Source organism: Podarcis muralis, chromosome 2, assembly GCF_964188315.1.
Source record: "Podarcis muralis chromosome 2, rPodMur119.hap1.1, whole genome shotgun sequence".
NCBI lineage: Eukaryota > Metazoa > Chordata > Lepidosauria > Squamata > Lacertidae > Podarcis > Podarcis muralis.
This window is the reverse complement of record NC_135656.1, coordinates 40,909,196-40,937,178: the sequence shown is the minus strand read 5'-3', so window position 1 is coordinate 40,937,178 and position 27,983 is coordinate 40,909,196. Positions and strand designations below refer to the sequence as shown.

Sequence of the window (27,983 nt, the reverse complement as noted above, 5' to 3'; positions counted from 1 at the left end):
TTTACCTGCGAACCGTAGTTTAAAGGTGCTGAGAGATATTGGGAGACCCCAGTTCACCACCCAGAACTACAATTTCCAGAGTGGTTTAGCGATCAATCGGCAACCCTGGAAATTGTATCCCTGCGAGGAGAATAGGGTTCTCCTAACAGCTTTCCACGCCCTTAACAACCTACAGGTCCCAGGACTCTTGTAGGGAAGCCATGGCTGTTTAAAGTGGTATAATCCAGCTTTATCTGTGGCGATGTGGCCTCAATGACACTTGGCTCATGCAGCAGACTTCTTCACCTTCTCTCCCTCTTAACTAAGAAGCCGCACGGCTCAACGGGCCTTACTCTCGAGTCGACACTTTAGATAGTGTGCCACGTGCCACTTTTCTGTAGCGCCAGCTGTTTTTCCCCCCCGACTACAATTCCCATCATCCCTGACCACTGGGCCTGTTAGCTAGGGATGATGGGAGTTGTAGTCCAAAAACAGCTGGAGAACTCACTTTCGGAAAACGCTGGTCTAGCGCCTAGAAAAACACAGGGAAAAGGCTGAAGGAAAGGCTCTCTTGAGCGCCTTTATGAATACTTCGCAGGTTCCAAGGATGAAAGTTGGGACTTGATAGGAGAGCGAGAGAAACGGCCTCAACTTAAAACTCGGCTGACTCAGCCCCGCTTAACCTGAGCGGGAATCTCCCTCCGCGTTAAGAGGCGGGCGGTGCTGCTTGTCCGTCAAAAGTGGGTCAGCGGCTCGCGCGCTCTGCCTCGCAGGTTCCTCCCCGCGCGCGCGCGCCCTGCCACACCCACCGCTTCCCACTCCGACCGTCACTTAATCCTCCGGCAGGCGCTGGGTCAGCTTGGAAGGCGCCCACTGACCGCTCCTGCTCTTCCGCCCAAACTTGTTCATTGGCCAGCCAGTCTTAATTCAGCCTCAGTGGCAGCACCTGTGACGCTGACGCGCTCTCTCTGTCTCTCTCTCTCTCCACTTTCCCCGCTGCAGGTTCGCTTTCCCGCCCTTTCTTCCCCCTCCGCGCGCCCTCCCGCGGCGACCCGGGATGTCTCCGGCGGGCTGGGAGGCGCTGGTGGCTCTGGCCGCCGTGGCCGCTTGCCTGGCGGAGGGCGTGCGCGGCGGCGGAGGCGGCTACGGCGGAGGAGGCGGCGGCCTGAGTATGTTCGCGGTGCAGACGGCTCCTCAGCCGGACCCTTGCTACGACGAGAACGGGCACCCGCGCCGCTGCATCCCGGACTTCGTCAACGCCGCCTTCGGCAAGGAGGTGAAGGTGTCGAGCACGTGCGGCCGCCCCCAGGCGCGCTACTGCGTCCTGGCCGAGAAGGGCGACGAGCGCAGCCGCACTTGCCACTTGTGCGACGCGGCCGACCCCAAGCGCGCGCGCCCGGCCGCTTACCTGACGGACCTCAACAACCCTCACAACCTGACGTGCTGGCAGTCGGAGAGCTACGTGCAGCACCCGCTCAACGTGACGCTGACGCTGGCGCTGGGCAAGAAGTTCGAGGTGACCTACGTCAGCCTCCAGTTCTGCTCGCCTCGCCCGGAGTCCATGGCCATCGCCAAGTCGATGGACTTCGGCAAGACGTGGGTGCCCTTCCAGTTCTACTCGACGCAGTGCCGCAAGATGTACAACCGGCCCAGCCGCGCCGCCATCACCAAGCAGAACGAGCAGGAGGCCATCTGCACCGACTCGCACACCGACATGAGGCCTCTGGCCGGAGGCCTCATCGCCTTCAGCACCCTCGACGGGCGGCCCTCGGCGCACGACTTCGACAACTCGCCGGTGCTGCAGGACTGGGTCACGGCCACCGACATCAAGGTGGTCTTCAGCCGCCTCCACACCTTCGGCGACGAGAACGAGGACGACTCGGAGCTGGCCCGAGACTCCTACTACTACGCCGTCTCCGACCTGCAGGTGGGCGGGCGCTGCAAGTGCAACGGGCACGCCTCCCGCTGCGTGCGCGACCGCGACGACAACCTCGTGTGCGACTGCAAGCACAACACGGCCGGGCCCGAGTGCGACCGCTGCAAGCCCTTCCACTACGACCGGCCCTGGCAGAGGGCCACCGCCCGAGAGGCCAACGAGTGCGTCGGTGAGTGAAGAGGAGGGACTCCTTGTCTAACCTTCCAACGGTTTCTCCCTATGAGCATCCTATTAGCCATGTACCCTCCAAATTTCTCTGATGTAGAGACGTCCTAAGGGGCATTCCGGGATCAAATCAGAAACCGGAATGGCTTCTGTAAATCTGGGGCTGTCCTTGGGGAAATAGGGACGCTTGGAGGGTTCTGGTAATTGCAGCTTCTTCACAGGTGCGCACGCAGAGAGCCAGGTGTGAAAGGGGCTCCTCTGAGTGGCGCAGTGAGAAAACGGCGAGAACGTTTGCAAAACCTAAGCAGGAACTGGTAGGGTTTCATTTTGGATGGGGGCATGGATTTATGTTGGGGGGGGGGGCGAGGCAGGACACACACCTGTCCTCCTCCTCATCAGTCTTGATCTGCCTAGCTCTGTCTAGCAGATTCAGAGTTTAAAGTTGTTTTAAATTACCCCAGGTGTTAAAAAAATCTGTCACAATCTTTCTACAGTTTTGTAAATTTAGTTAAGTATTTTTTATTTATTTACTTGATTTAGGTGAGAGCAGCTTCCCCCTGGCTATGGCCATGAATGGAGGCTACACCAAGTTGAGATTCCTGCATTGCAGAGGGTTGGACTAGATGGCCCTTGGGGTTCCTTCCATATGAGGGGCTGTGGGAGGCCAAATGCTGCAAGCCTGTTCAGTGGAGTCTGTTCACATGGGTGGGGGTGGCTGTTAGTTGCCAAAATATACAGTGATGTGTCTTGCAATAAATGCGGTAGATTCCCTCCTTCCCACAGTGCAATAATTGCCTGACCCATTTCAGATATTTGGGATATGTCTGGGTTTATGCACTGGAGGCTTCGTACATGCTCAGAGGCATTCTGCTATGTTAGTTTGTTTATTGGCAATATCGCTTACATGTTGTCTGCAAACGGAACAGTTTGTTTTAGCTATGAGTTGCAAGTCTCTGGCCATTCTGAGCCTTAGTATTAAAACCAGATTCCGGGACTGAACCTTCTGGTGTCCTTGCAGGCAGATTAATACCCTTACAGTACTATAATGCTAAATGGGTGAGTGATTTGTGACCTGGCTGGGAAGTCAAACATGCTCAGCATGTGCAGAAAGGGTCTCTCCTTAATAGGTGGCTAAACCCTGCTTCAAGTAAAGCCACACACCATTTTAAGGCTCCTCTCCTTCCCATTCTTTCCCCCAATGTCCTGTGTGCCTGTAAAACACAAGAGACAGAAATACATTGACGCAGCTTTCCCCAGTTGCAGGAAAACTTGACCTACTGAATTTCTAACCCTCAAGACAGTTGTTAGTGGTGCTGCGGTCTTGTGCAGAAACAAGCTGAAGTCCTGAACCCTTGGAGTGTTTCACTTTCTCCCCCACCCTTAATCCCAGGTTTTTTAAAGGGACGATTGGATTGAAGAGAAGGCACCTCGGCAGTTGCCCAGTGATGCTCTTTGCTTTGCTATTCCTGTGACCCATGGAGGAGCATGTGGGGATGAGGTCAGGGATATAAGGTGATTCTGGCAAAGCTGCGAGAAGGCAATCTTTCTCACAACGCAGTTCATCCCGTGTACTTGTTTCCTCAGCTCACTCGGCTTCAGTCCAAGTATTTCGGCTAGTTAAAATAAGCCTGGCAGGAAATTAATTTCCAAAGTTAATAGGTCCCCTTCTTCAACATAGTCTTGGAACAAACTGGTGGAAGAAGGAACAAACTGGTGGAAGAAAGGCAGGGCAAACAGTAGGTTTATCTTGCGTGACCCCGGCTGGCCCCTCACCTCACCCAGCCTCGATGTCTCCCCTAAAGAAGGAGGCTAGGTCAGAGCAGAGTGGGTCTTTCCCTTAGAAAAGATGTGCTTGCAAGCTCGTTTCCACCAGATTCCTGTGGGTCGGGCCGGTATAGGAAGCACAGAGCAAAGTGGCAGGAGGGACTCTCTCACACTGTCTCCCCAAAGCGACTTTGAGAAGGGGGACAGAGCTAGAGTTTACGCAGAGTAAAAGATTAGGGAGCTCTACTGGTTTGGTGGAAGTCCCAACAGTGGTGTGCTACTTTGAAGAGAGCCAGTGTGGTGTGGTGGTTAAGAGCGGTAGTCTCATAATCTGGGGAACCAGGTTCGCGTCTCCGCTCCTCCACATGCAGCTGCTGGGTGACCTTGGGCCAGTCACACTTCTCTGAAGTCTCTCAGCCCCACTCACCTCACAGAGTGTTTGTTGTGGGGGAGGAAGGGAAAGGAGAATGTTAACAGCTTTGAGACTCCTTAGGGTAGTGATAAAGTGGGATATCAAATCCAAACTCTTCTTCGAAATCCAACCCAAGGTCGAGTTTGCGCAGCCTGGTGAACTCTTGTACTGCCTAGATTTTGAGCTGAGCCCTTCCTTCCCTCCTTCTGTGCCGCTGCCTGGTCACAGGGGCCAGGAGTTGCTGTGGGACTCTGCTAATTCAAAAAAGAGATACTATCTGCTCCTTCCAGTCCAATTTCTTTGATCTGTGATGGGCGGGCCTAGGCAGGCACAATATTCAGTCCTCTTTGGCTGTAGTCAGAAAAACACAGAGGGAGGGGTGCAGTCGGAGGGACTGAGAGGAAGGTTGACTGGCCTCAAGCGATCCCTGGATAGAGAGAGGAGTGGGGTGTATCGGGATTATCTTACTTGTTGTGCCAGGTGTATGCTGTTGCTGGGGGAAATTGATAAGGTGATCAAACATCACTTAAAAATGCTTAAAGTGTTCTGGGGGAAATGAAACACTTTTTAAAACTCAACTTTATTTATTTCTCAGTCTCATTGCTAAGCAGGTGAATTTGAAAGCAAACTTTGACTGGTTTTAATGCATTTTGTTTAGGATTACTGTTGGAAGAGGGAAGCAACTCAGGTTGACAAGGAAGGTTTGCATGGAAGCCCTCTCCCCGGAAATAAAACTTGCTTCCAAAATCTTCAATACGTTTACATGTAATTAAACTTTGGGTTGAGTCTTTAAAACTTGCAGCCTTCACTCCCCATGCATAGGGGTTAGAGCTGAAGCACACTAACCTGGTAACAAGCTTCCCTGAGAAGAGACACCTTCTGAGAAAGCAAAGTTAGGGACCTGCTCTAAGGAATACTGTATCGGTTTTAGTAACAATAACTATATAAACAGAGTACCATTAAGAATATTTGTAACTATTTGGAACTAGTATCTATTTGGAACTACCATCTATTTGGAACTAGTAACTATATTTCAACACTTTTCATTCACATACTGATGACAGAATTGTCCAGTATTTGAGCTGCAATTACCGTACCTGTATAACAACTATCATTTATTCCTGGGAAACACGAGAAACGTTTGAGTTAGGGGGCAGGTTATAGGCCATCTAGCACAAACTGCTGTTTATGCATAAATACAGAGCTAGAACCCCTCCTAATACGTGTATGTGTGTCAGCTATCTTTAAAAGGAGAGCCACTATTTATTCAAAAAGGGAGAAACTGTAATTTGGATAGAGAGTATTTTAAATTTTCTGAGGGTTTTTGTTTTTAAAAAAAAATGTGTTGGAGAAGCTTTTTCTTGTTTCTGGGTTTTGTTTTCCACAGGCTGTCACATAACATAAGAGAATGGTAAAGGAATCATTTCTTTGCTAAATGTGTGGTTGTATCCTTAAAAATCCCCCAAAACTCAAAACCTGCAAAGGAGTCTTAAGTAATTATAAAAAGTTCACAGATGGAACAGTTCAGTCATTGCCCGTGCATCAGCCATGACCCCAACTCATACAGTCCCTTTCTTTTCGATTTGTCATTGCTTTGTGCCCTGCTCAAACACTTCCCTTCCCAATTTGTCATACTGTGGAAGGACCAAACAGGTTTCTATCATTTTTTTTAAAAAATGTTTTTATTAAAAGATGTTCCATAAGTAACAAGAGTACATTCAGTGTTTCTATTTTAGAATCATATTGTCTTTCATACAAGCCACTTTGAGACATTTTTTTTTTACTCTTGTCCACTTGTCATTCACCCCTTTGAGTTTCTTAAACCACAAGGATGACTCCAAGGGATTGTGGGTGTTATTGCAGAATATTTCCGATTACTCTGTTCGCTCCCCTAGGTTTTAGTCACACTATAGCAAGGTTCTGTGCAGCATAGATTAAATCCTTGCTTCTGTAATACTGGAAAAGTAGTTGGATAATACAAAAAGAAGGAGGAGGAGTTAGGCTCTGGGTTGCAGGATTGTGCAGGAGGGCTAACACTCTTCCCCCATGCCATTTTGAATTGCTCCCAGAACTTCTCTTTGCACCTCACCATATCAATTCAGATGGGGAAATGGAAAAGAAAGACAGAGTCAACCCTCTCTTCCCAAGCTTTGTGGCTCTAATCTGAATTTCCCCTCTTTCCCTTTTCAATAAATCATAATTTGTCTGCTTGAGTCCTTTAACTGGCTGATCACCCATGAATTCCAGTGCCTTTATTTCCTGTATAACCCAATGCAGGAAAAAGTATAGGGCTTTTCCATCCTCTGTGTATGACTCATTTGTCACTATTGGATCATGTTGTTTAATGGGCAATGAGTGCTGTTTTCTTTGGCCTTTGAATGATTTGCAATTGAATAATATTGCAGAATAATATTGCTGCACAAGTGCAGTTCCATTCTATTAAATGGTACTCAGATGTGATTTTAAAGATATTTCTCATGTCTTTGTCTTGCTGTTGAACACCAAGTTTGTTAACAAAACAAAATATTGTCACCATATGGCTGTTGTTTGGCTCATTGAGATTTATTCCTTTAGAAAACGGATACAGCTGAATATGTCACAACAATGTTAAATACAGACATGCACGGGCTCTTGCAAGATAGTTTGTTGGATTTTTTGTTCCTGTTGAGAGACATCAGCTCCCACATTTTGGTTGAGTTCTTGTAGTGGAGTATGGTTCAATTTGCCTTTGAGAACATACTTGTCTTGTTTTGCTAATATTACATAGCCTTTGGTTTGTGTTGTGAATCAAATTAAATGATTCAGCATTGCTATAAATTGTTCTGGAGACTTGGAAGTTGAATCTGAAGCTGAGCCAGGTCTGAGCTAGCTGATAGTATTACCAATTTCTCTTCCTTCATATTATTGATGTTTGTTTATATTATTGGTGAATGTTTTCTATTATGGTTTGCAGCCTGGCAAATTGTAATGCCTTTGGCTAGTACAACAAACTTAATGATTTATTGAATTAAACGACAGACACATTCTGTTCTTTCTACTGAGATGTTTCACAACCTGCTTGGGTTCAGAACCTGAAGGGGTAGGGAGCCTTTTTCAGCCCAAGATTTCAGCCCAAGATTGCATTCCATCATGGACATTTGGGCCCCCTGATCTGAGATTCCCCACCCCTGCTGCAGACATTACACTCCATCTTACTACGTATTACTGTTTGGTGTGTGTGTGTGTGTGTGTGTGTGTGTGTGTGTGTGTGTGTATGTAGAGAGAGAGAGAGAATGAATGCACAGCAGTATACTATTTCCAGCTATTGCTAAATTCTGGAGTGGAAAACTTGGTTTTCCTGTTCAGTGTTCTCAAGTACAAATTTGCTCTAGAAAAAGTCTAAAAGAGAAGGACATAGCTGTGACGTTATTATGTCCCTTGGTGAAATAACAAGATTTTAAATTCAGCTGCAGCTTTGAGGTACAAATGATGTATACTTAAAAGGTATCATCTGGCATATATGTGTGTAGGCCAATGAAAATTTACTAATTCCGTTCTCCATTGCAAAAAACCCATAAATGGGATTATATAGTAGCACTATCTATATAATCTAAAGCAACACACATGGAGCTCCATGCAATCTTCATAAACTTCCCATCTGTGTCTCATGCATGCAAACAAAAAATTGTTCCTACAGAGTTCAGGCTGGGGAGGTCTGTTGAAGAATATTTCCAAGGGGCGGAGAAACTTGTTTTCCAGAATGAGATGCAAAGTTTGCTGATGTTTTAATCCACTCCTGATGAAGAATGTCCTACTTGGGCGTTTTATTGCTGAAAACACTTAAAATACTTACTTGCAAGGCAAATGCTTGCAGTGCTTCTCAAGTCTGTGGTTGGGCTCAAGTTTAGGAAAACTAATTCAGCGGTCACAGCCAGAGGCAATAAGCATCTGTAATTTAAAACCACAGCAAGTCAGGGTTGTGAAAACCAGCCCCTTGGTACTACGTTGTATTAGCTCTACCTATGAGATCAATTGATGTTAATGAAGCAAAACACACATATTGAGCATTTCCCTGAGCTATCAGAGCTTTGAGGCCCAGAAGATACATGCAACACAAGGTTATTTAAGGTTTAATGCTCCTGAGTGTAGAAAGTACTGTACAAAATAAATAAAAGATTTTTTTCGGGATAGTCATCTGATTGATCACAGAAGGGATTTATGAAGAGAATTTGTTCTGGCTCTTTTTAAAAAATCATTTAACTTTAATTCATTATGATTTGGAATAACTCGTAATGATCTGTCTGAACATATCTTTGCAACTCTTTGGCACTGGAGCTCAGAGCGTTGGAACAGAAAACACAGTAAATGCCCCAAACTACTGAGAATAATGAACTGCAGCAGCAGTTCAAAGTTCAGCATAAAAAATATACAACACCAATTTAAAAATCCTGGGCAAATAAAGAAGTTTTCAACTGATGCTGAAAAGCTAATAAAAATGGTGCCAGGCAAATCTGTCTGGCAAGGGAGTTCTTGGGACATCCTCCAGTTTGTCAATCCTGGGATATGACAGAATCTTGGGAACTGGTTGCTACAGAGAGATCTAGTAATAATTTTCAGCATGCAGTACAGACTTTATCGCCTTTAGTGCCTTGTGAAGACTGCAGTTTGTTTTCACATTTGAGAACCCTATTTTTTGGGGGTGGGGAGAGAGATAAAGCTTTTGTTTAAGTTGCTTTAATTTTGTGCTCTGCTTATCCTGTGACATCTCAAAGGTTTTGCTTCCCCCAGTGCTTAGAGTACCAGCATCTGAGGGGCTAACAGGGTCACGTTATTAGTGATATGGTCTTGGTGGGAAAGGGCATTTTCAGTCCCTTGTGGGAAGTCCTTAAGTACCCTTAAAATGTGCAAACACTCTAGAGCTGTAATTTATCTCCTTTAGCCTGTAGCAGCTGCAGGAGGGGCACTGCTGGGATTCTCATTAACACTTTTGGGAAAGTGGGAGGAGATGCAAGCAATAGCACTGCTTTCTAGCCGGGTCAGCCTTGGCATCCTTGCAGTGAGACAATGTAGAGGGGTTATTTCCTAATATGCCCACCACATTATTATTATTATTTAAATGTAAACAATGCCATTCTCTCATTTCATTAGTTTTAAACTTCATGAAAAATCTGCATTTTTTTGCAATGAGCATGGCACAGATCTAGGAGCTGATAACTGAACCAACACACTTATTTCACATCCAGATTTGACGTAGATCAGGCTGGCATTTAAAAACTACGGTAATTCATGTTTACATTTGGGATTATTCACATCTCAGTGACTGAAGAAGGCCAAAGCCACCCCCCACCCCCTTTGGCTTTAATATCTGTCGTTAGTCACTGTAACAAGTATACTGGTTTTCATGATTATCAGTATCCTCCTAGGATTCAGAACAAACTTGTCTGAAGTGCTATTTGATGCTTTAAAAGTATTCTATATTAATAATTATTGTGTGTGGGTATTACTCTCTCTAGGCAAGTAATGGTGTTTGCTAAACTCCATAGCAAGAGAGCCTGATGCTGATGTGAGATCAGCAACCATTTTTATTATTTGATTTTTTTTAATGTTTGATTTTGTTAATTGTATTTGCCAGAGTCCATGAAAATGCAACCAAAGCACATAAAATGCAGCCTCGTTTTAGTGGTAGCCTATAGATCAAAGCCATAAGGGGAGAAAATGTCAAATATTCACCGGGGCCAACTATCCATGCTGGTCCTACATGGGCCAGCAAAAAGAGCCAAGGGAAAATTTATATACAAATCCCATGTAAGGGGTTCCATCAAAAATAAATAAATGGGGTGGGGGGGGGTTAGACAGAGTCCAGCCCAAAGGCCAAGCGGAACAGCTCCGTCTGGCAGGCCCTGCAGAAAGATGTCAAATCCCGCAGGGCCCTAATCTCCTGTGGTAGGGCATTCCACCAGGCTGGGGCCAGAGCTCAAAAGGCCCTGGCTCTGGTTGAAGCCAATCTAACCTCCTTGGGGCTCGGGACTTCCAAAGTGTTGTTATTTATGGACCTTAAGGTCCTCCACGGGGCATACCAGGAGAGACGGTCCTATAGGTACGAAGGTCCTAGGCCGCATAGGGCTTTAAAGGTCAAAACCAGCACCTTAAACATGACCCTGTACTCCACCGGGAGCCAGTGCAGCTGGTAAAGCACTGGATGAATGTGATCCCGCGGCAAGGACCCCGTAAGGAGCCTTGCTGTGGCATCCTGCACCCGCTGGAGTTTCTGGGTCAGCTTCAATAGCCCTCTCCACCATGAATTTGTCTAATCCTCTTTAAAGCCATCCCACTTCTGTGGGAGAGAGTTCCATAGTTTAACAGTGCATCGTGTGAAGGAGTACTTTCTTTATCCATCTTGAATCATCCAACACTCAGCTTCATTGCATGTCCATGAGTTCTAGTGTTGTGAGAGAGGGAGAAAACTTCTCAATCCCCTTTCTCCATGCTCTGCATAATGTTATAAACTTCTATCATATCACCTCTAACTCTCCTTTTCTCTAAACTAAAAAGTCCCAAATGTTGTAACCTTTCTTCACAGGGGAGTTGCACCATCCACTTGAGCATTTTGGTTGCCCCCCCCCTTTCTGTTTTCCAGACGTATCATCTTTTCTGAGGTGAGGTGACCAGAACTGTACAGAGTATTCCAAATGTGATCACACAAAAGATTTGTATAATGGCATTATGATACTGGAAGTTTTATTTTCAGTTCCTTTCCTAATGATCCCTGACATGCAATTTGCCTTTTTCTTGGCTACCATACACTGGGTGGACATCTTCATTGAACTATCTACTCTGACCCCAAGTTCTCATTCCTGGACAGTCACCTCCATTTCAGGCCCCATGAGTGTATTCATGAAATTAACATGTTTTGCCCCAACACTTTGCACTTGTTTCCAATGAATTGCACTTGTAGCCACAAGGGAAAACAAACTATAAACAAAACAAGGTTGTCAAGACGAGCTCTTTTATGCTTTGATTCTCTCAAGCTCTATTGATTTCAGTGGAAATGTCTTTATAAATAAGTGTATTCAGCATTATACCTTTGGTTGCCATAGTTCAACAGAAAGCATACACAGTTAGAACATAAGCTTTTGTTTCCCTTGGTCATATAGCAAACAACACTCGCCCTTTCCTTCTGCATGAAACAAACTTTATTCCAATTAGGTATCATTCCACCTATTGCTTCTAATGAAAAGCCATACCCTCATCTACTGGGGAAAACAACCTTTGCTATTTCAGGTTTAGCTAATGACTGTATGGATCATGGCATTATTTTATTCAGTCAAAAACATTTCCGTTGCACTGGGGATTGAATGAAGGCTTGCAACTCAGTCTTATGCACGTTTATTCTGGGGAAAGGTCAGTGACTACCGGTAAGTGGTAGAGCTTCTACTTTGCATGCATATGTCCCCAGGTTAAATCCCCAGAAGTTTTATGTCAGCAGATGGCCAAGAACGAAACCTTTTAATGCATGGATAGGGAACCTGTGGCTCTTCAAATGTCCACCATCCCTAATCATTGGCCATGCTGGTTGCAGCTGATGGAAGTCAAAGTCCAATAGCATCTGGAGGCCCACAAGTTCCCTGTCCCACTTTAAATCTTCCCTACATACCCCTCCAACTGCTTTTTTATTCATGGGACAATTTTCCTATAAAATATATGGGTAGTTTGGTCAACCTTGTGCATCATTCTTGGGGCTTGCCAAGCCTAGCAGCAGTCCCTTGCTAAGAGCAAAGTTGCTTCTATCCAAAGAGCAGAGGTAGTCATTGTGGACTCCGACTCCCATCATCCTTAGCCAGCATGACCAATGACCAGGGGTGATGAGAGTTGTAGTCCAACAACATCTGTAGAGCACCACATTGACTACCCCTGCCAAACAGCTTTTGGCCTGTTCTGTTTTTTGTTATATCCATTGGTTGTTTACTCTCCGTTTCCCACTGTAGGATAATAGATAGTAGTTTCAGTTCTGCATAATGTTTGAGATTGCATCATGAAATAAAAATTGTTTTGCTTCAAAGGACATTGCAGAAATAAGCCTGGAAGGGCAAGGGGCATTCCAAAATCCAGTAAACCAGTCACTACCGTACCAGTCTTCTGGCAGTCATTGCTTTGTTAAATTTTAGAATGCCCTTTGCCCTTTCTGGTGCCAGCTTTTCCTGCAAATTGTCAGAACAGCCTTCTTTCATGTACAGTAGAAGCTTCTCCCCCAAGGAAAATTGCAGTCATGAGGACCCTGATCCAGGCTGGGACTTCAGGAAGGAGCAGAAGGTTAAAGACAGAGAGACAGACAGTGACAGCGCCAGGGTTCCAATCCAGATCAGGCTCACTACACTGGAAGTTTATGAAAGAAAAAGCTTGCACTCAAAGACAAACCATGTTATTAACGTCATATGTGGTTTGGTCCACAGTGAGTGAGCTCCAGAAGAAGAAGGAATTCCTAGGAGCCAAAGCCAGCACATTCTGCAGTGAGCGCTTAGTGTTTAATCAGAGATGATGATCAAGACAGGAAATATTATAAGAACTTTTTCTAAGATGAAAGGAAAAATTATTACTGTAGCTATCATGATTATTCTGCTGAGCATCCGCCTAGTTCTTTGAACACAGAGCAAGTTTCCTGCCCTAAATTACTGGCAGTCTCGAGTTAATTTTTATATGAACATTGAGGACAAATCAAAAGTTATCACTGAGAATTTCCAGAGGAGTAGTTGTATTGCTGCAAAAGCAACACAGAGTCTTGTGTTATTTTAAATACTGTCATACATTTTATTATAGTATAAACTCTTATGGATTAGTATCATCCACTTCATCCAATGCATTCATTCTCATACTCCCTCCCTCCCTCCCAGTGGGTGTAAAATAGGGGAAGTGTATAAAGGGTAGAGTGGGACACGGGTGGTGCTGTGGGTTAAACCACAGAGCCTAGGGCTTGCTGATCAGAAGGTTGGTGGTTCGAATCCCCACGACAGGGTGAGCTCCCGTTGCTCGGTCCCTGCTCCTGCCAACCTAGCAGTTTGAAAGCACGTCAAAGTGCAAGAAGATAAATAGGTACCACTCCGGCGGGAAGGTAAATGACATTTCCGTGCGCTGCTCTGGTTCGCCAGAAGCGGCTTAGTCATGCTGGCCACATGACCCAGAAGCTGTACGTCGGCTCCCTCGGCCAATAAAGCGAGATGAGTGCTGCAACCCCAGAGTCGTCCGCAACTGGACCTAATGGTCAGGGGTCCCTTTACTTTTACCTTTGAAGTGTAGAGTAAATGCCATTGGAGTGCAAAAGTACTATCTATCAGAATTCATTTGCATATTTATGTTGCATTTAACTACAGCCCCAATCTGCATGGTGCTATTTCATAGGGTTTGTACTGACTTTGTATCTGGCAGTCTCTTGTAACTGCTGCTGAATTCTAAGTGAATGCTGTGCTTACACAATAGTGGGGCTATTCTATGGTGCCTGTGTGCATGAAAAGAAGCAGCCTTTAAAATAGTGTGAGTTTCCCAAAAGAAGTTGTGCCGTTTCCTTAAAACTTGTTGTGTATCACGCCTGGGGCCTGCCAGTCCTAGAATCCCAGACCCTTGGTGGCTTCTGGTCCACCCCAAATAGCATCCTTAGACATTTAGAACCCACAGAACAGCTGCAGAGTTTTTGCCTCCCTCTTTTGTTTGTGGTTACAGCCTCCCTCTTTTGTTTTCGGTTACAGCCATCAGGTTGTTTACTCTCCCTTTCCTCCTTAAGGATAGTAGAGTCAGTTCTGGCTAATGTTTGAGATTGCATCACGGGGGAAAAATTGCCTCGCTTCAAAGGAAAAGTGGGGAGGAGTTTAGAAGCATTTCTGGCAAGCTTGAGGATGGATGTGTAGATATTGAAAGCGGGTTGGCAGCAGGCTTTGCACTTTGCACAGTCGAGTCCTGACTGTGTGAAGTCAAATACAAACAGTGGCTTGTGTTTGCACATAAGAGCTTTGTGGATCAGTATCCCAGGCCCTATACTTTACATCATTGGATCTGAGAGCAGAGGTTTGCTGGTGTGAGTTTGGCTAGAGTGGGGCGGGTGGTGAGGTGGGGGGGGGAAGGCTCTGCTGAGCATTTTGAAATGAATTGAACTGTGCAAACATTCTGCTGAAAAGCTCTCAGGGTGATGCTTTGGAACAGATACCCAGCCCCTTGCTGAAATTTAAATAGCAACTTTCACGCTGGAGCAAGCTGAACAAAAGAGGACAAATAAAATAGACCCGAATGGGGTTTTGTTTGTTTGTTTTTGTAGCTTAGCTAATATTTCAGCAATTGTTCTGGTCAGGAATGTGAGGAGTTCCCTTCAGAATTAATTTGAGTGAAACATGAGAAGGCTCAGTGTTGGGTAAATGCCACCCCTATTCTCTCCCTAACTCCCACCCCCAAATCTCGATGCATCAAAATCTTAGGCTGTGAAATTGTAAGTCACAGTTGTTCCTTGCTACATTTCCGAAATGTTGGCATTTGGATAGTCATAAGTCAAGGGCAACCCAGCACCTGCACATCCATAAAAAGGAAACTAAAATATCTGACAAAAATTGGATTTAATCTGATTAAATATTGTAGTTGCTTAATCAACTATCTTTAACCAGTCTATCATTCAGTTAAATGTAAATATATTGACATATTTCTAGACCCTCAGTATTGGTTGTCTTTATGAGTTATTGAAGGAATCACGAGTTAATAAAAAAAGATACCACTCATTATTAAAATGAAACATAGTATTTTATATTTCTTTTTCATTCAATATTAAACTTATTACAACAATCCCAAATACAAACAAGATTGCCTTAACTTTGCAGCCTCTGTAATTAAACTTGGGACCAATTAGTTAATCTAGTGAAGCTTTAGTCAATTAACTTGAATAGAATTTGCAACATTATTTTTTAAAATTTATATTTAGCATCAGGCAAACTTGTCAGGTGGTACAGATAATTACAGTGGAACTGAAATCACTGGGATCATGGTTTGTTTTGCCTCTAACACTCCAGGACCTGCAACCAAGGTTTGTTCTTGGCTTGCTAATCATGGTTTGTTAGAGCAAATAAAGCTGCAATCTCTGTATCAGACAAACATGAAGGCAGAGGTCATGGTTTATTTTCTCTGTGTGCAGAGGCGGATTTAGAGGAGCATGACTGGTTTGGTTGCCCTGGACGTGGAGCCTTGGGGGGGGTGCCATAGGGGGCTCCACAACTATTATGCAGAATGGGATGCGGGAGTGGTGGTGGTGAATTTCAGCGTTGCAGAGGTGCCACTGAAATTTGACACCCCAAGGTCTGCCACTCCCTGTGTGCTGGTTTGGAGGAGGGATACAGCCCTGAAAAGTGTGTTCACAATAAACCAGTAAGTATGAACCCATCTGCCTCTCAGGTGTATTCAGACCATTCTTCAATAAGAATATACAGTCGTACCTCGGAAGTCGAACAGAAACCGTTCTGGAAGTGCATTCGAGTTCTGAAATGTTCAAGAACCAAAACGCGGCTACGGATTGGCTGCAGGAAGCTCCTGCAGCCAATTGGAAGCTGCAGAAGCCCTCTTGGACGTTTGGCTTCCCAAAGAACGTTCAGAAACTGGAACACTCACTTCTGGTTTTCGATTGTTCGGGAGCCAGAACATTTGACTCCCAAGGCATTTGGGATCCGAGGTACGACTGTAGTGCAATAGGTGAGGAAGCATCTGGTCAGGTTTGGTCCAACCAAGATAGCTACAGTATGCAAGGAATTGTAAATAATTCATTACCACGACAGAAGGACTCTTATGACTCATATTTTTGTGATCAAGCTTTAAAACAAGTTTTCCAAACAATTACACGTCAATAGATACCTTCACATTGACCAACATGCTGAGGTATTAATAATAAGAGCTAAACTGGGTCCAAAAATGTATGTAAGGGTTCTTTCTAAATAGCTTCCTTTGTGCCAGAAGCCAATGGCTTTCCAAGGGCCATGACCTTCAACTGAGTAGCAGAGCGGTTGTCAGTTTAGCACTGGTAGATGGTTTCCTTCATGCTAGAGCAGTGTGTCTGAATGTGAGAGAGGATGTGCATCCCCTAAAACAGCTCTAATAACTACTTGTTTAGTGGATAATTGCAGAGGTGACCAATTAGGCATATACTGTCCTATTAAAGTGCTGGAAACAGTACAAGAAGCGAGCAAGGTTTGCAGTGTGAACTGAGCTTCCGAAACCTGCACAATATCCAGCTTCAGGGTTCTAATCCTTGGGTGCTGTACGAAGTCTGGAAAATTTAAGGCACATTAATGCTGGAGGACGGAAATCTATAGTAAAAAATAATAACTGCAGGGAAGCACACACACAAAAATGTTTTTTTCTCCTGCTAAATGTTAAAGTTGAAACATTCATGCGCTGCAATCTCCTCAAAAGAAAATAAGGCTTGTTTCAATACAGCACCTTAAGGACTGGTTCAATAGTTTTAGCAGGGCTGAAAGAATTGTAACTGCAGTCATGCAAAAGAAAATGAAATGCTTTAGGTTTTGCGACAACATATTTGCTTTGATTTAATGTTGGATATACACTACACTCTGAATGGAGGGCAAAACATAGACCAATGTATGATGGATTTTAAAACTGTTGGCACAAATTTTGGGAGCTGTCTGAATTATTTATTTGAAATCACAGCACATAGCATAAGGTCAGACAGATGTAAGATCCAGATTACTGTAAGAGCGATTTAACTCCAGAGCATGCACTGGATGTAAGCGTAGAAGAAATAGTAGCCACAATGCAGTTGAAAAATGTGTACAGCAAGGGAGAAAAAGTTCAACAGCAAAGCCATGTTTACTTTGACAGAAACAGGTGAAAACCCATGGGTGTACTGAATTCTTCAGCTTTGGAAGATGTATGAAATATGGATCTTGTCATAAATTTTCACAAAACAATGAATTTCAAAACTGGCCCAAGGAAACAAAGCTCATGCAATTTTAAGTAAAACATTGCAATGGGAGCCACTTCAAAATTCAAGATTCAAATACCAGATTACTCTCATACTCATGGGGGTGGGGAAGGAAATGCAGGTGTTTAAATTTCATCTAAATTTCACATATAAAGTCAAGACAGCTCAGTTGAAATTTCAGGTAGCAGTATACTTTGCCTAAGGGCTATGATTAATAATAACTTTGCAAAAGGAGTTTGCAGAAGGAAAGTTTCCTGCCCTCTGCACTAGCCTGTGTACCTCATCCTATAGTATTCAGTAGGGACTCTGAAAAGACTTTGCAGGGGGTGCAGGCAGCTACAATGGAGGAGGAGGGATGGGAAACTTTCCATCGGCAAACTTCTTTTCATTCACTTTTCTTGGGATCCAAGTATATGTTGGCAACAGAGTTTGGTGGCACAAGATTCCACCAATTCACCCATGAAGAAAGTTTCTATGGAAAGAAGCCATCTAAAAGTTTTTCTTTAGGTATCAATGAAATATATGAACAATGAACATTATACCTGAATTCAGCATATTGGAAATTTCTCGGATAGATGATGGATGGAGAACCCTCAGCCCTCCATATGTTACTCTTCTTCTCCCACCATCCTGGCCATTGGCCATACAGTGGTACCTCGGGTTACATTCGCTTCAGGTTACATACGCTTCAGGTTACACTCCGCTAACCCAGAAATATTACCTTGGGTTAAGAACTTTGCTTCAGGATGAGAACAGAAATCATGCTCCGATGGCACGGCAGCAGCAGAAGGCCCCATTAGTTAAAGTGGTGCTTCAGGTTAAGAACAGTTTCAGGTTAAGAATGGACTTCCGGAACGAATTAAGTACTTAACCCGAGGTACCAATGTACTTGCTGGGGCTGATGGAAGTTGTAGTTCAACAACATATGGAGGGCCAAAGGATTCCACCCCTGTGGTAGACACTGGCCCATATTAAAATCCTCTTTCTGTGTTTGGCAATCCAGAATTTACTCTATTCTCTCACATTAGATCTGAATACAAAAAATTTGCATTGGCCAAAAGGTAGATTATGGTCTACTGGTAGATCTCATAGATGGGGTTGATCATCAATTGTTTAACAGCAGAAATTTTCTTTCCAAATTAGGCTGCTGAAACAAAGGAGGGTGAGAGAAAACTAGGAATAGATTTTTGTATGAAAGGAATGTGACCTCAGTTCTGATGCTGAAAACAAATTCCTGGACTAAGGTGCAGTCAGAGATGACTTGTTCCTTAATTCTTTAGCCCCAGATGGTAGCCCTTGACATCCTAGGAAAAAACAAAGTAGGTCTCTCAGGCTTGAAGTCTTCCCGTTGCTGTATTAATGCATATGGATGTGTGCATTTCTTAAGGCAGGAAATGCGACATGTTTCCCCCTCCATGTTAGGAAGATAATGAGGAGGGGGATACTCACGTGCAGATATTTGTGTGTTGCAAAATATTCACCATGGCTAATTTTAGATACGCCAAAACATTATTTTCACAAAGCTGTGCTTTGGGAGGGAATGAGAAACGCAGTGACTGTACGAAGTTATTTCTTGCCTGCTGCTAGTTGATCTTGTGTATTTAAGAATGTTTTAATTCTGTATATGGCTATAATACATACGGTTATTGTTTTATTTGCATTGTGGGGCAGTTTTTCTTTATTCTTGTATTCCTGTCCTGGGACCAATTGGTGAAAGCCAGGTTGCAAATGCTGTGAATAAACAAACACATTTCTCCAAGTGGAAAGTGGAAATAAAACCCCTCATTCCTGGCAGGAATGTTGGAAACCCACTTTTGCACTGTTGTAAATGAATAGTTTCTGTGTGCAGGCTACATGGCACAAGACCATCTCTGCTTGAAAGTGGATGGGCATTGCTTTTCCCATCTCAGAGGTAGCCTTGGACAAATGCATTTAACTTCCTACCCTTCAGAATTTCAAACATTTTCCAAAAAACTGCTAACAACCAGCATGGTTGGAATTGTTTGTTTTACAATCCCAGCACGCTGTGTCTGTCACGAGGAGTTTTGCTCATTATATACAAAAGCGTAGAGGGGTGGTAGGTGGAACTGTATGTTTTCCAGAAGAAGTGGACAATACAACTTGTATGAATGAATGGCTGTTAGTGCCCCTGGAGCGGACAATGGGGGGAAAACTGCCGGCACAAAACGAACAGGCTTCCAGGCTTCTCAGCGGCTGAGCCATTCTCCTGAGAGTTTAATTTTTTGGGAAGCTTTAACATCACAAGCTTACCCAGCACAGAAAGAAAGAAAGGTCAGCTAATCCCTCACAACATCTGAATGAATTCAGGCCCAGAAGTGAGATTACGCAGATGGGATGAGGAGGACGGAAAAGCTGTGTGGATACAGGGACCCTTCCCATAGCCAGACATGCTTTCTAAAGAAATTGAGCTTTTATTTAAATTTTCTTTCCCTGGGAAGAGGAGGAGGGGGTGGATGGCTAGATGCATTGAGGGAGATAAGGGCCCAAACCATGCGTTCTCTCTCTCTCTCTCTCTCTCTCTCTCTCTCTCTCTCTCTCTCTCTCTCTACCACCAAGAGGCTCAGACTTTCAAACACTGACCCTCTCAAGGCTGTATGAAATCCAACATCTCAGGTGAACATGGGGATCAGCCAGGAGGAGCAGCAGGAGAAAGGCAGAATTGCAAGTAACACTCCTATATGTGAGATATATAGTTTTAGGGTAGCATATATGAATTCTATTTTCAAATTGGATGAATTTGTAATTCTCATGCCTGTTTTGAATCATATCATTTGTTTATTATGGGCTATATAGCACAGTAACAGAACAGTTGACAGAAATAAGGCTAGCAAGTTTTAAATTAAGCTAAACATTTTGTTTTAGTACCCTGAGGGCATGTAAAGGCTGCCTTCCCTGATAGGTAATCAGTCATTTAAATCTTCCGTATATTTAAGTGGTTTTAAATATATGAAGTTTAACCTTTCTTCTCTGGGATATATGAAAACCCTAGTTGACATCAGCTAGAAATGATTTAGAATGGTTTATCATCACTATCCATTTATATCTCTCTTTAAATGTGTAATCCCTATGTTGTGCTTCTGCGCACAGTGTCCCTGAGTAGTAAGTCATTCCCATTTTACAGATGTGAAAGTGAGGCTGAGAGATAATGATATGCCCAAGGCCACACAAGGAGTCCCTGGCTGAGCTGGGATTTAAGCTCCATATTTGAACACTGGTCTTTCAACACAGCGTCTAGTCTATATTGAATCACACTTTCTTAATCATCAACAGATAGAGGTAGACATTTTAGACTATTCACTATTCTGTGAAGCTGTGAAGTGATGGTGAGGGAGACAACTGAAGAACCAGAGGACAAGGTGAACTTCCATACAAGGAAGTTCACAACACTTAACAGAAAAGGTGGGTGCTATAGGAGGCAGGTGTTTTATATGTTTTTAATTCAATTTGCATCCTGCCCTTCATCTGAAGATCTCAGGCACTTCACAGCCTAAGTAGCACCCTATGGTAAGAAAGGAAAACCCACTCTCTATATAACACGTTATTTGAAGGCTTTTCCACACTTCCTCTTGTCCCATTGCTTTCCCCCTGGAAAAAAACACTCTTTAGCACTCAATTGAAGCAAATGGCAATTCAGGTTTCCCTCACATTTCCATTTGTTATGATCTATTGTAAAGAGTGGGTTTTCCCTTGGAAAAGTGTGGGGCAAAGGGAAAACTGCTCAGACCCGTGCCTAGAAAGTGTGAGTCAAGCAGAAAACTGCATGGACCCATGTTTTCTAGCCACGGCACAAGCGGAAGTGTGGATGAGCCCCGAGTTATATTTGGATTGGCACCATTTGTGTAGTCCCAAGAAGGAAGTTCTTTTTATGTGTGGCTTCTGTGGAGGGACCTGTGAGCCATGAGAACTGTCCAGTGCCGTGCAGACATAAGCAGCCAGCTCTATTATGCTTTGCACCCACAATCCATTGTGAACCCTGGGGTGATGACATGACAGCCCCACTAAGGGCTCTCTTTTCTTCTGCAAATCAACTGTCCTTCTCAATGCTGGAAGAGCTGAGTCCCATTGAATGGGGGAGAGAGGCACCCCCCGGGGTGTGGATGCACAGTGGATGAGCCATGGTAACCTGGCTGCCAGTGTGACAACACAGACACCCAGACCTTAGCTGTTCCTGCCAGGCTCTGAGTCCTCCCCAGATTGGGTATTCAGGCAGGAGGGTTTCTCTCCATTGACCCTGTAACACTGTTCTGCATGGGAGAATTCTCTTTCTTATTCTTTCTTTTTGTACCCTCCCACCCCACATTTTTTAAAAAGGAAAAAAAACCCCACAGTACCAAACATTTGCAGCTGAAGGGCATTTGTTACCCACCAACAAATCATTAATTTAATTCAGCCAGGATGTACTTCTCCATACAATGAAGCCTTAATTGGGAGTTTTCAATGCCAGGGTGGAAAGGGATGATTTTTTTGCTACCTATGGACTAGCTCAATCGCATTCATTATGTTCTGATACGACTGCATCGTTTTGATCAGTGCCCAATTACAATTGGTGGTGGACCTCTGGCCATAACAGGTTTGAGTGCTACATAAATGCATGCCTAAGACAGCCCTGCAAATTAATGGTTTGTGTTGTGTGTGTGTGGTGCTTGTGTTTGGAAAGAGTGTTGGAACCTAGTCCAGGTGTTCCGTCTTGCTCCCTAATGGCTAAGTCCTATTATGACCTTGCCGATAATGACAGCAGTTGTTACAGTAAGTGTCACACTTTTAAACCAAAAATGAAGAGGTGCCAGTACTGCGTACCATTGAGTGGCCCCTAAAAAACAAAGCACTGGTGGCACTCCATTTGTGGAATTCCCTTTTTAGAGACCCACCTGGCACACATATTGTTATCTTTTTGTTGTCACATAAAATGTGTTTTTATTTTCCCAGGCATTTTAATGTACAGTGGTACCTCAGGTTAAGTACTTAATTCGTTCCAAAAGTCCGTTCTTAACCTGAAACTGTTCTTAACCTGAAGCACCACTTTAGCTAATGGGGCCTCCTGCTGCCGCCGCGCCGCCAGAGCTTATTATCCTGAAGCAAAGTTCTTAACCTGAAGCACTATTTCTGGGTTAGCGGAGTGTGTAACCTGAAGCGTATGTAACCTGAAGCGTATGTAACCCGAGGTACCACTGTATTTTTCTTTTAACATGCTGCTGTTATATTTAATGGTGAATTTTATCTTGCTTATGTAACACATTGGAAGCTCTGCTGAAGGGTGATATGTCATCTCCAGGGAAGCTGATTTTGGTTACACATCAGGAGAAACCTAACAGTATGAATTGTTTAATTGTGGAATATACTGCTCTCCTTTGTTGGAGGTATTTAAGTCTGGATGACCATGGTCAGTGATGTTATAGTTGCATCCTGCATCGAAAAACCTGTACTGAGCAGAGTTGCTTTAGGTAACCTCCAATGTCCTTTCTGGTTCTGTAGTTCTAGAATGCTGTGTTACAAAAACTGTTTGGGAAAAAAGCTAGTTCCAAAGTCATCTTCTGCAAGTCAAAAATCTCTTCTCTGTACTGCGTGGTTTAGTTACAGTCCAGTTGGAAGATGACTGCAAAGCAGGATGGTGATTGGGTTTTTCTTTGACTGGATGGCAGGACTACAGAACCTCAGTGTAGAGTGAAGAATTGCATTTCTATATGATCCTCTCTAGCTAACACAAGTGTCTGGTGAAAGAAAATTCATTAGTCCAAGAAGCCCTAGTGTTCTCTGATGCATCAACAGCCAGAATTATCTAGGGGGTTTATTAGTCCATAAAAATGTCATCAGCTCATGAAGCAGTGTCATAAAAAAGCCCAGTAAACTTTATCACCATTTAATTCAAAATGGGAGTCTTTTGGCAAGGCATATATAAATATCAACCACTTCCCCTGACACATTCTTACAATAGTTTTGCGGATGGGGAGTGGAGCATCAAGCAGAACACCCAAGCAGTAAATACACTTTGCTGAGCAAGACACCGGTGCTAGAGCTGAGCCTGGGGGAAGACATGATGGATGAGAATATTCAACCACCAGCTGAAGGAGCAACATTCAGCTGATGCAGAGGCCAAGTCATTAGGGCACTTGACTGTGTTCCCAAGGGTTGCTGATTTGTGCCTCCTTCAAGTTCAGCTCTAAGAGTGAATGCAGATGACCTGTTGTGGTCAATTCCATTTCTGACACCTGAAAAGTAAACTTAAATTGCTGCATTGGAGGTCAGTCTCTGATGTTGCACACTTCTTCTTATACAGCTATAAAGTCTAACATGACTTCCTACCAACCTTTGTTATTGTTTAGTCGTTTAGTCGTGTCCGACACTTCGTAACCCCATGGACCAGAGCACGCCAGGAACCTCTGTCTTCCACTGCCTCCCGCAGTTTGATCAAACTCATGCTGGTAGTGGTAGAATTCTCGCCTGCCAAACTCATGCTGGTAGCTTCGAGAACACTATCCAACCATCCCGTCCTCTGTCGTCCCCTTCTCCTTGTGCCCTCCATCTTTCCCAACATCAGGGTCTTTTCCAGGGAGTCTTCTCTTCTCATGAGGTGGCCAAAGTATTGGAGCCTCAGCTTCAGGATCTGTCCTTCCAGTGAGCACTCAGGGCTGATTTCCTTAAGAATGGTTAGGTTTGATCTTCTTGCAGTCCATGGGACTCTCAAGAGTCTCTTCCAGCACCATAATTCAAAAGCATCAATTCTTCGGCGATCAGCCTTCTTTATGGTCCAGCTCTCACTTCCATACATCACTACCGGGAAAACCATAGCTTTAACTATACGGACCTTTGTTGGCAACTTTGCCTAGTGGCAATTTTGCTTCATTGTGTACACAGTCACATGAAGTGCTTGGTGCTTCTTTGTCCAAATAAGGGACAAGAAAGGACCCAGGACTGCATATATTTTTCATATGCAAATTTTTATATCGTTAGATGTAAATTTAGAACTCATTACTATACTTTTAATAGAATATATATGTGGACTACAAGAAGATCAAATCTATCCATTCTTAAGGAAATCAGCCCTGAGTGCTCACTGGAAGGACAGATCCTGAAGCTGAGGCTCCAAGGAGAAGGGGACGACAGAGGACGAGATAGTTGGACAGTGTTCTCGAAGCTACCAGCATGAGTTTGACCGAACTACGGGAGGCAGTGGAAGACAGGAGGGCCTGGCGTGCTCTGGTCCATGGGGTCACGAAGAGTCGGACATGACTAAACGACAACAACAATATGTGTAAATATTTATCTACTAATGAGGATATTGCTTCATGTATCTGTGGTGTGCTCACTTTTTTTTACTACCTTTGTTACTTTTTATTATTTTGGTGGTATTTGTTGGTTTAAGATACTTGCCTGGGATCAGATCCAGTTGTATGCTGGACGAGAGATTTAACTACAAATGACTAAATGAGAAGATCTTATCCCATCACGTTTTGTACAACCTATACTACTCTGAGATTGCTCTGGAATGTTCTGCTCTCAAGAAAGCAGGTCAGTTGGGCTCCCTCTGGTGCCAGCTATCTAGCCCTGCCCTGTGAAGTTGCTGCTTCCTTAAGCACTTCTCAGTAGCCCAACAGACACATCATTCCCACTCCAGAGTAAGCCTGTGGGCTATATCCTCTCTGCTTACAGTCATTGCCAATTTCATTATGTCCTGGCCTAAGTATTTGAACTGACTTGAGCTTTATGGATGAATTTAAATGCAAAAGGTTAGAAATACGGTGTTTATTTTAAGATGAGGCTCAAGAGAGCCAGAAGCAAAAGGAAGTCCCAGAGATGGAGCTACCTGGATTGAGACTTATAATTTTAACATGCAAAGACTTAGCATAGAGGATCAAGACTTGGAATGTGACTTTCACCCAGAGGAGCTTAATGTCTCTTCATTTGATTGACTCCCAGAATTTTAAGGATTATTTTTTTAAAATGTAATCATAAATGCTCCATGGGGGGGGGGGGAGAGGAGAGAAAAGGCAGCAAACCTTAAGTTGTAAGCATTGTTCTCTTCTGTATCTACATGTCCCTTCTTTGAATTCTGGCCAAAACAACAAACACACACACATACTTCAGAAAGTAGTGTGTTCAGCCACGTACAACATATTTCAATTTCCCTACTTGCATGCGGTGTCCACTGAGAAGGCCCTCTGCCTGGTTCCCTGTAACTTCACTTCTCACAGTGAGAGAACTGCCAGAAGGCCCTCGGGGCATCTGGACTGAACAATGGGGGGTGGAGACCCTCCTTCAGGTATACTGGGCTAAGGCCGTTTAGGCCTTTAAAGATCAGGACCAACACTTTGAATTGTGCTCGGAAATGTACTAGGAGTCATATTTTCTTATAGTTTTACTGCCCTGTACTTAACTTTGGATCTCCCGTGTTTCTCTGTGCCTCCCACCATGAGAATAATGATACATTAATAACACAGATAGTTATTACTTATAATATTAATTAATATCATACTGTTATTGTATTACACATGAATAATAATAATACTATACTATTACTCCTACTACATAGGCATTGTATGGGTATGATTACAGCAAATAATAATCTCTGTTAGCAGATTTATATGGTCACCCATCAGATGTGCCCTCGTAAAAGAATAAAGTCCCATCAGGGAAAATGGCAGGGTAAATACAACAACAACAACAACAACAACAACAACAACAACAACAACAACAACAACAACAACAACAACAACAACAACATATTATAGTAAAATACAAGGTAATAATTGAAAGCTTCAAATAAACTTCTGGTTTTTTGACAGAAATAAATACAATAAATGAGCTGCTCAATAAAACAAAACATGGTTAGCATAATGACAGCTCAAATTTTGTTGGTTTAAAATGGTAGTTTTTAAAAGACTCAGGTGAATACAAAGGTCTCCACTTGTTTCTATATGGTCTTTTGGGCACTAGGTGAGTATCTCCAGGGAAGCTATTTTCACAGCTAAGGAAGTTACCACTGATAATGCCCTCTCCCAGGCAGTCACCCACCCACCCACCCACCCACCCACCTCACTTGGTGGGGACACACTGATCAGGGCCTCTGAGCAAAGAATCTAAAAGATTGGGTAGTATCAGGATAATGAATTTGTACATGGTTAAGATTTCCAGACAGACCAGATGGCTGCATGTGAAAGGCAAACATGATGTCAGTGCTTAGCTCATACCTGGGAATGGGCTGAGACGTGCGTTTGGCTCCATGAGTGTGAATTAAATTTTCAAAGAAAGGTAAGGAAGGAACAACGTAAGGCAACAGGTGGTGGAGAAATGCTAATAATGTGAGAACCTAAAAGTATACATTTTGGAAAAGCTCAAGGTCAATCATTTACGTGGGATACATATGTTCTGGCAGGTACTTTATTGTGAAAAAAGCCCCCACTTCCTTTGTTTTGTTATGCAGGATAGTATGTGCAGCCTTATTCCATTCCACCTTATTCCCTAGCCCTTTCCAGATGTTCTTCCCTAATCTTAATAAAGTCATATTGGGTTGAATATAACTTGGCACAAATTGTTAGTATTGAATTGCATGCTAAAGTAAACTGGTCAATGCTGAGGTACTGAGTCTATGGAGGCAGAAGTACTTCCCCTAGTTCTTTTTAGGTCATGAGTGGGGAGCCTCAGGCACCTACTGGGAATAGTGCACAGTGGTGGGTTGGAATCACAGCTGCAGTGGAGGCCAACCAGAGTATGACTGTGGTGGCAATTTAGCCTTTTTGCTATTTTGGCGATTCAGGTCCCACTCCTGTGCTGGTCACTCATTATGTGCCATGTCCCTTTTAATGGCAGCACAGTCCTTTGGGCTTTCTGTACATACTGAAGAAAATAAAGGTTCAACAAAGTCATGGAATGCTCAGAAAACTTCTAGACTTGACAAGTTGGAAAATGCTAAAGCTCTTGTGCCTGGTCCATTTGGTTTCATAGCATGAGTTGTAAAGATTAGTGTCTGACTGAGGGATAAAGGGGTGAGGGAGGGGAGAAAAGATGGAATTAATTAACAGAACTGTGTGAAGACACGATACATGAACATTTCTTCCCAAAACCAATGAGGAAAAAGTTGTGCAATGGCTACATCAGAAATGCATCATGGGATGGAGCCACAGCTAATTACATTCTTCAGTTTGTATGTTCATTAATATTAATTTTCATTTAATATTCACTTTAGTGGCAGATTTAAAACTACAGTTGGTGAAAGCTTTGAACCATCTATAGTAGTATTTCCCTGAAGCCTTTAAATGAAACAGAGCTTGACTCAGGAAATATTAATACGTGGGTGGGGTAGGGGAATGAGTACAGGCTCCTAAATTATTTTAACTTCCTACATTGTTTTCAGTTATTTAGTACTTTGGCCATCATATTTATAAAACTAATTTTTGACACAATGAAAACTCAACTTGAAACACTTAATCACCAGGGTTCTAAGAACTGCTCAAAGGACATTCTAAAATAACACTGGAGGTGGCATGTCTCTTAAGGGGGAGAAAGACCTAAATAATCTCCAACCATTCCAACAAGGAGGAAAATGACTACCTTTGCTGATACTATAGGGAAACAGAAGACAAGAGTGTGGCAGGAAGCTAAAATATGGAAGAAGTCATGGCTCTTGGTTGCTGTAAAGCTGGGCCTGGTATTCTGCTCATCTTGAGAAATGGAGGATAACCTGGGGCTAGTAGAAAAGAAGACATGTGAAAAACTTATAGTTATCCATACATTATGACATTAGGAGGAGAGGGCTGGTCAAGCAGCCTTGCCTC

The 27,983-nt window shown here is 43.6% G+C and overlaps 1 protein-coding gene across 6 annotated transcripts in view; it reads left to right on the top strand.

Annotated features, from left to right (window-relative positions):
• The window catches only part of NTN1 (netrin 1), a 127,896-nt gene that overhangs the window by 18,755 nt on the left and 81,158 nt on the right, over nucleotides 1-27,983 (top strand). For all 6 annotated transcript variants that reach the window (XM_077924318.1, XM_077924319.1, XM_077924322.1 and 3 more), the window contains exon 2: nucleotides 982-2,084. In XM_077924318.1, the coding sequence (XP_077780444.1) occupies nucleotides 1,037-2,084 (1,048 nt within the window). In that variant the 5' untranslated portion in view covers nucleotides 982-1,036. The remainder of the gene's footprint in view (nucleotides 1-981; nucleotides 2,085-27,983) is intronic.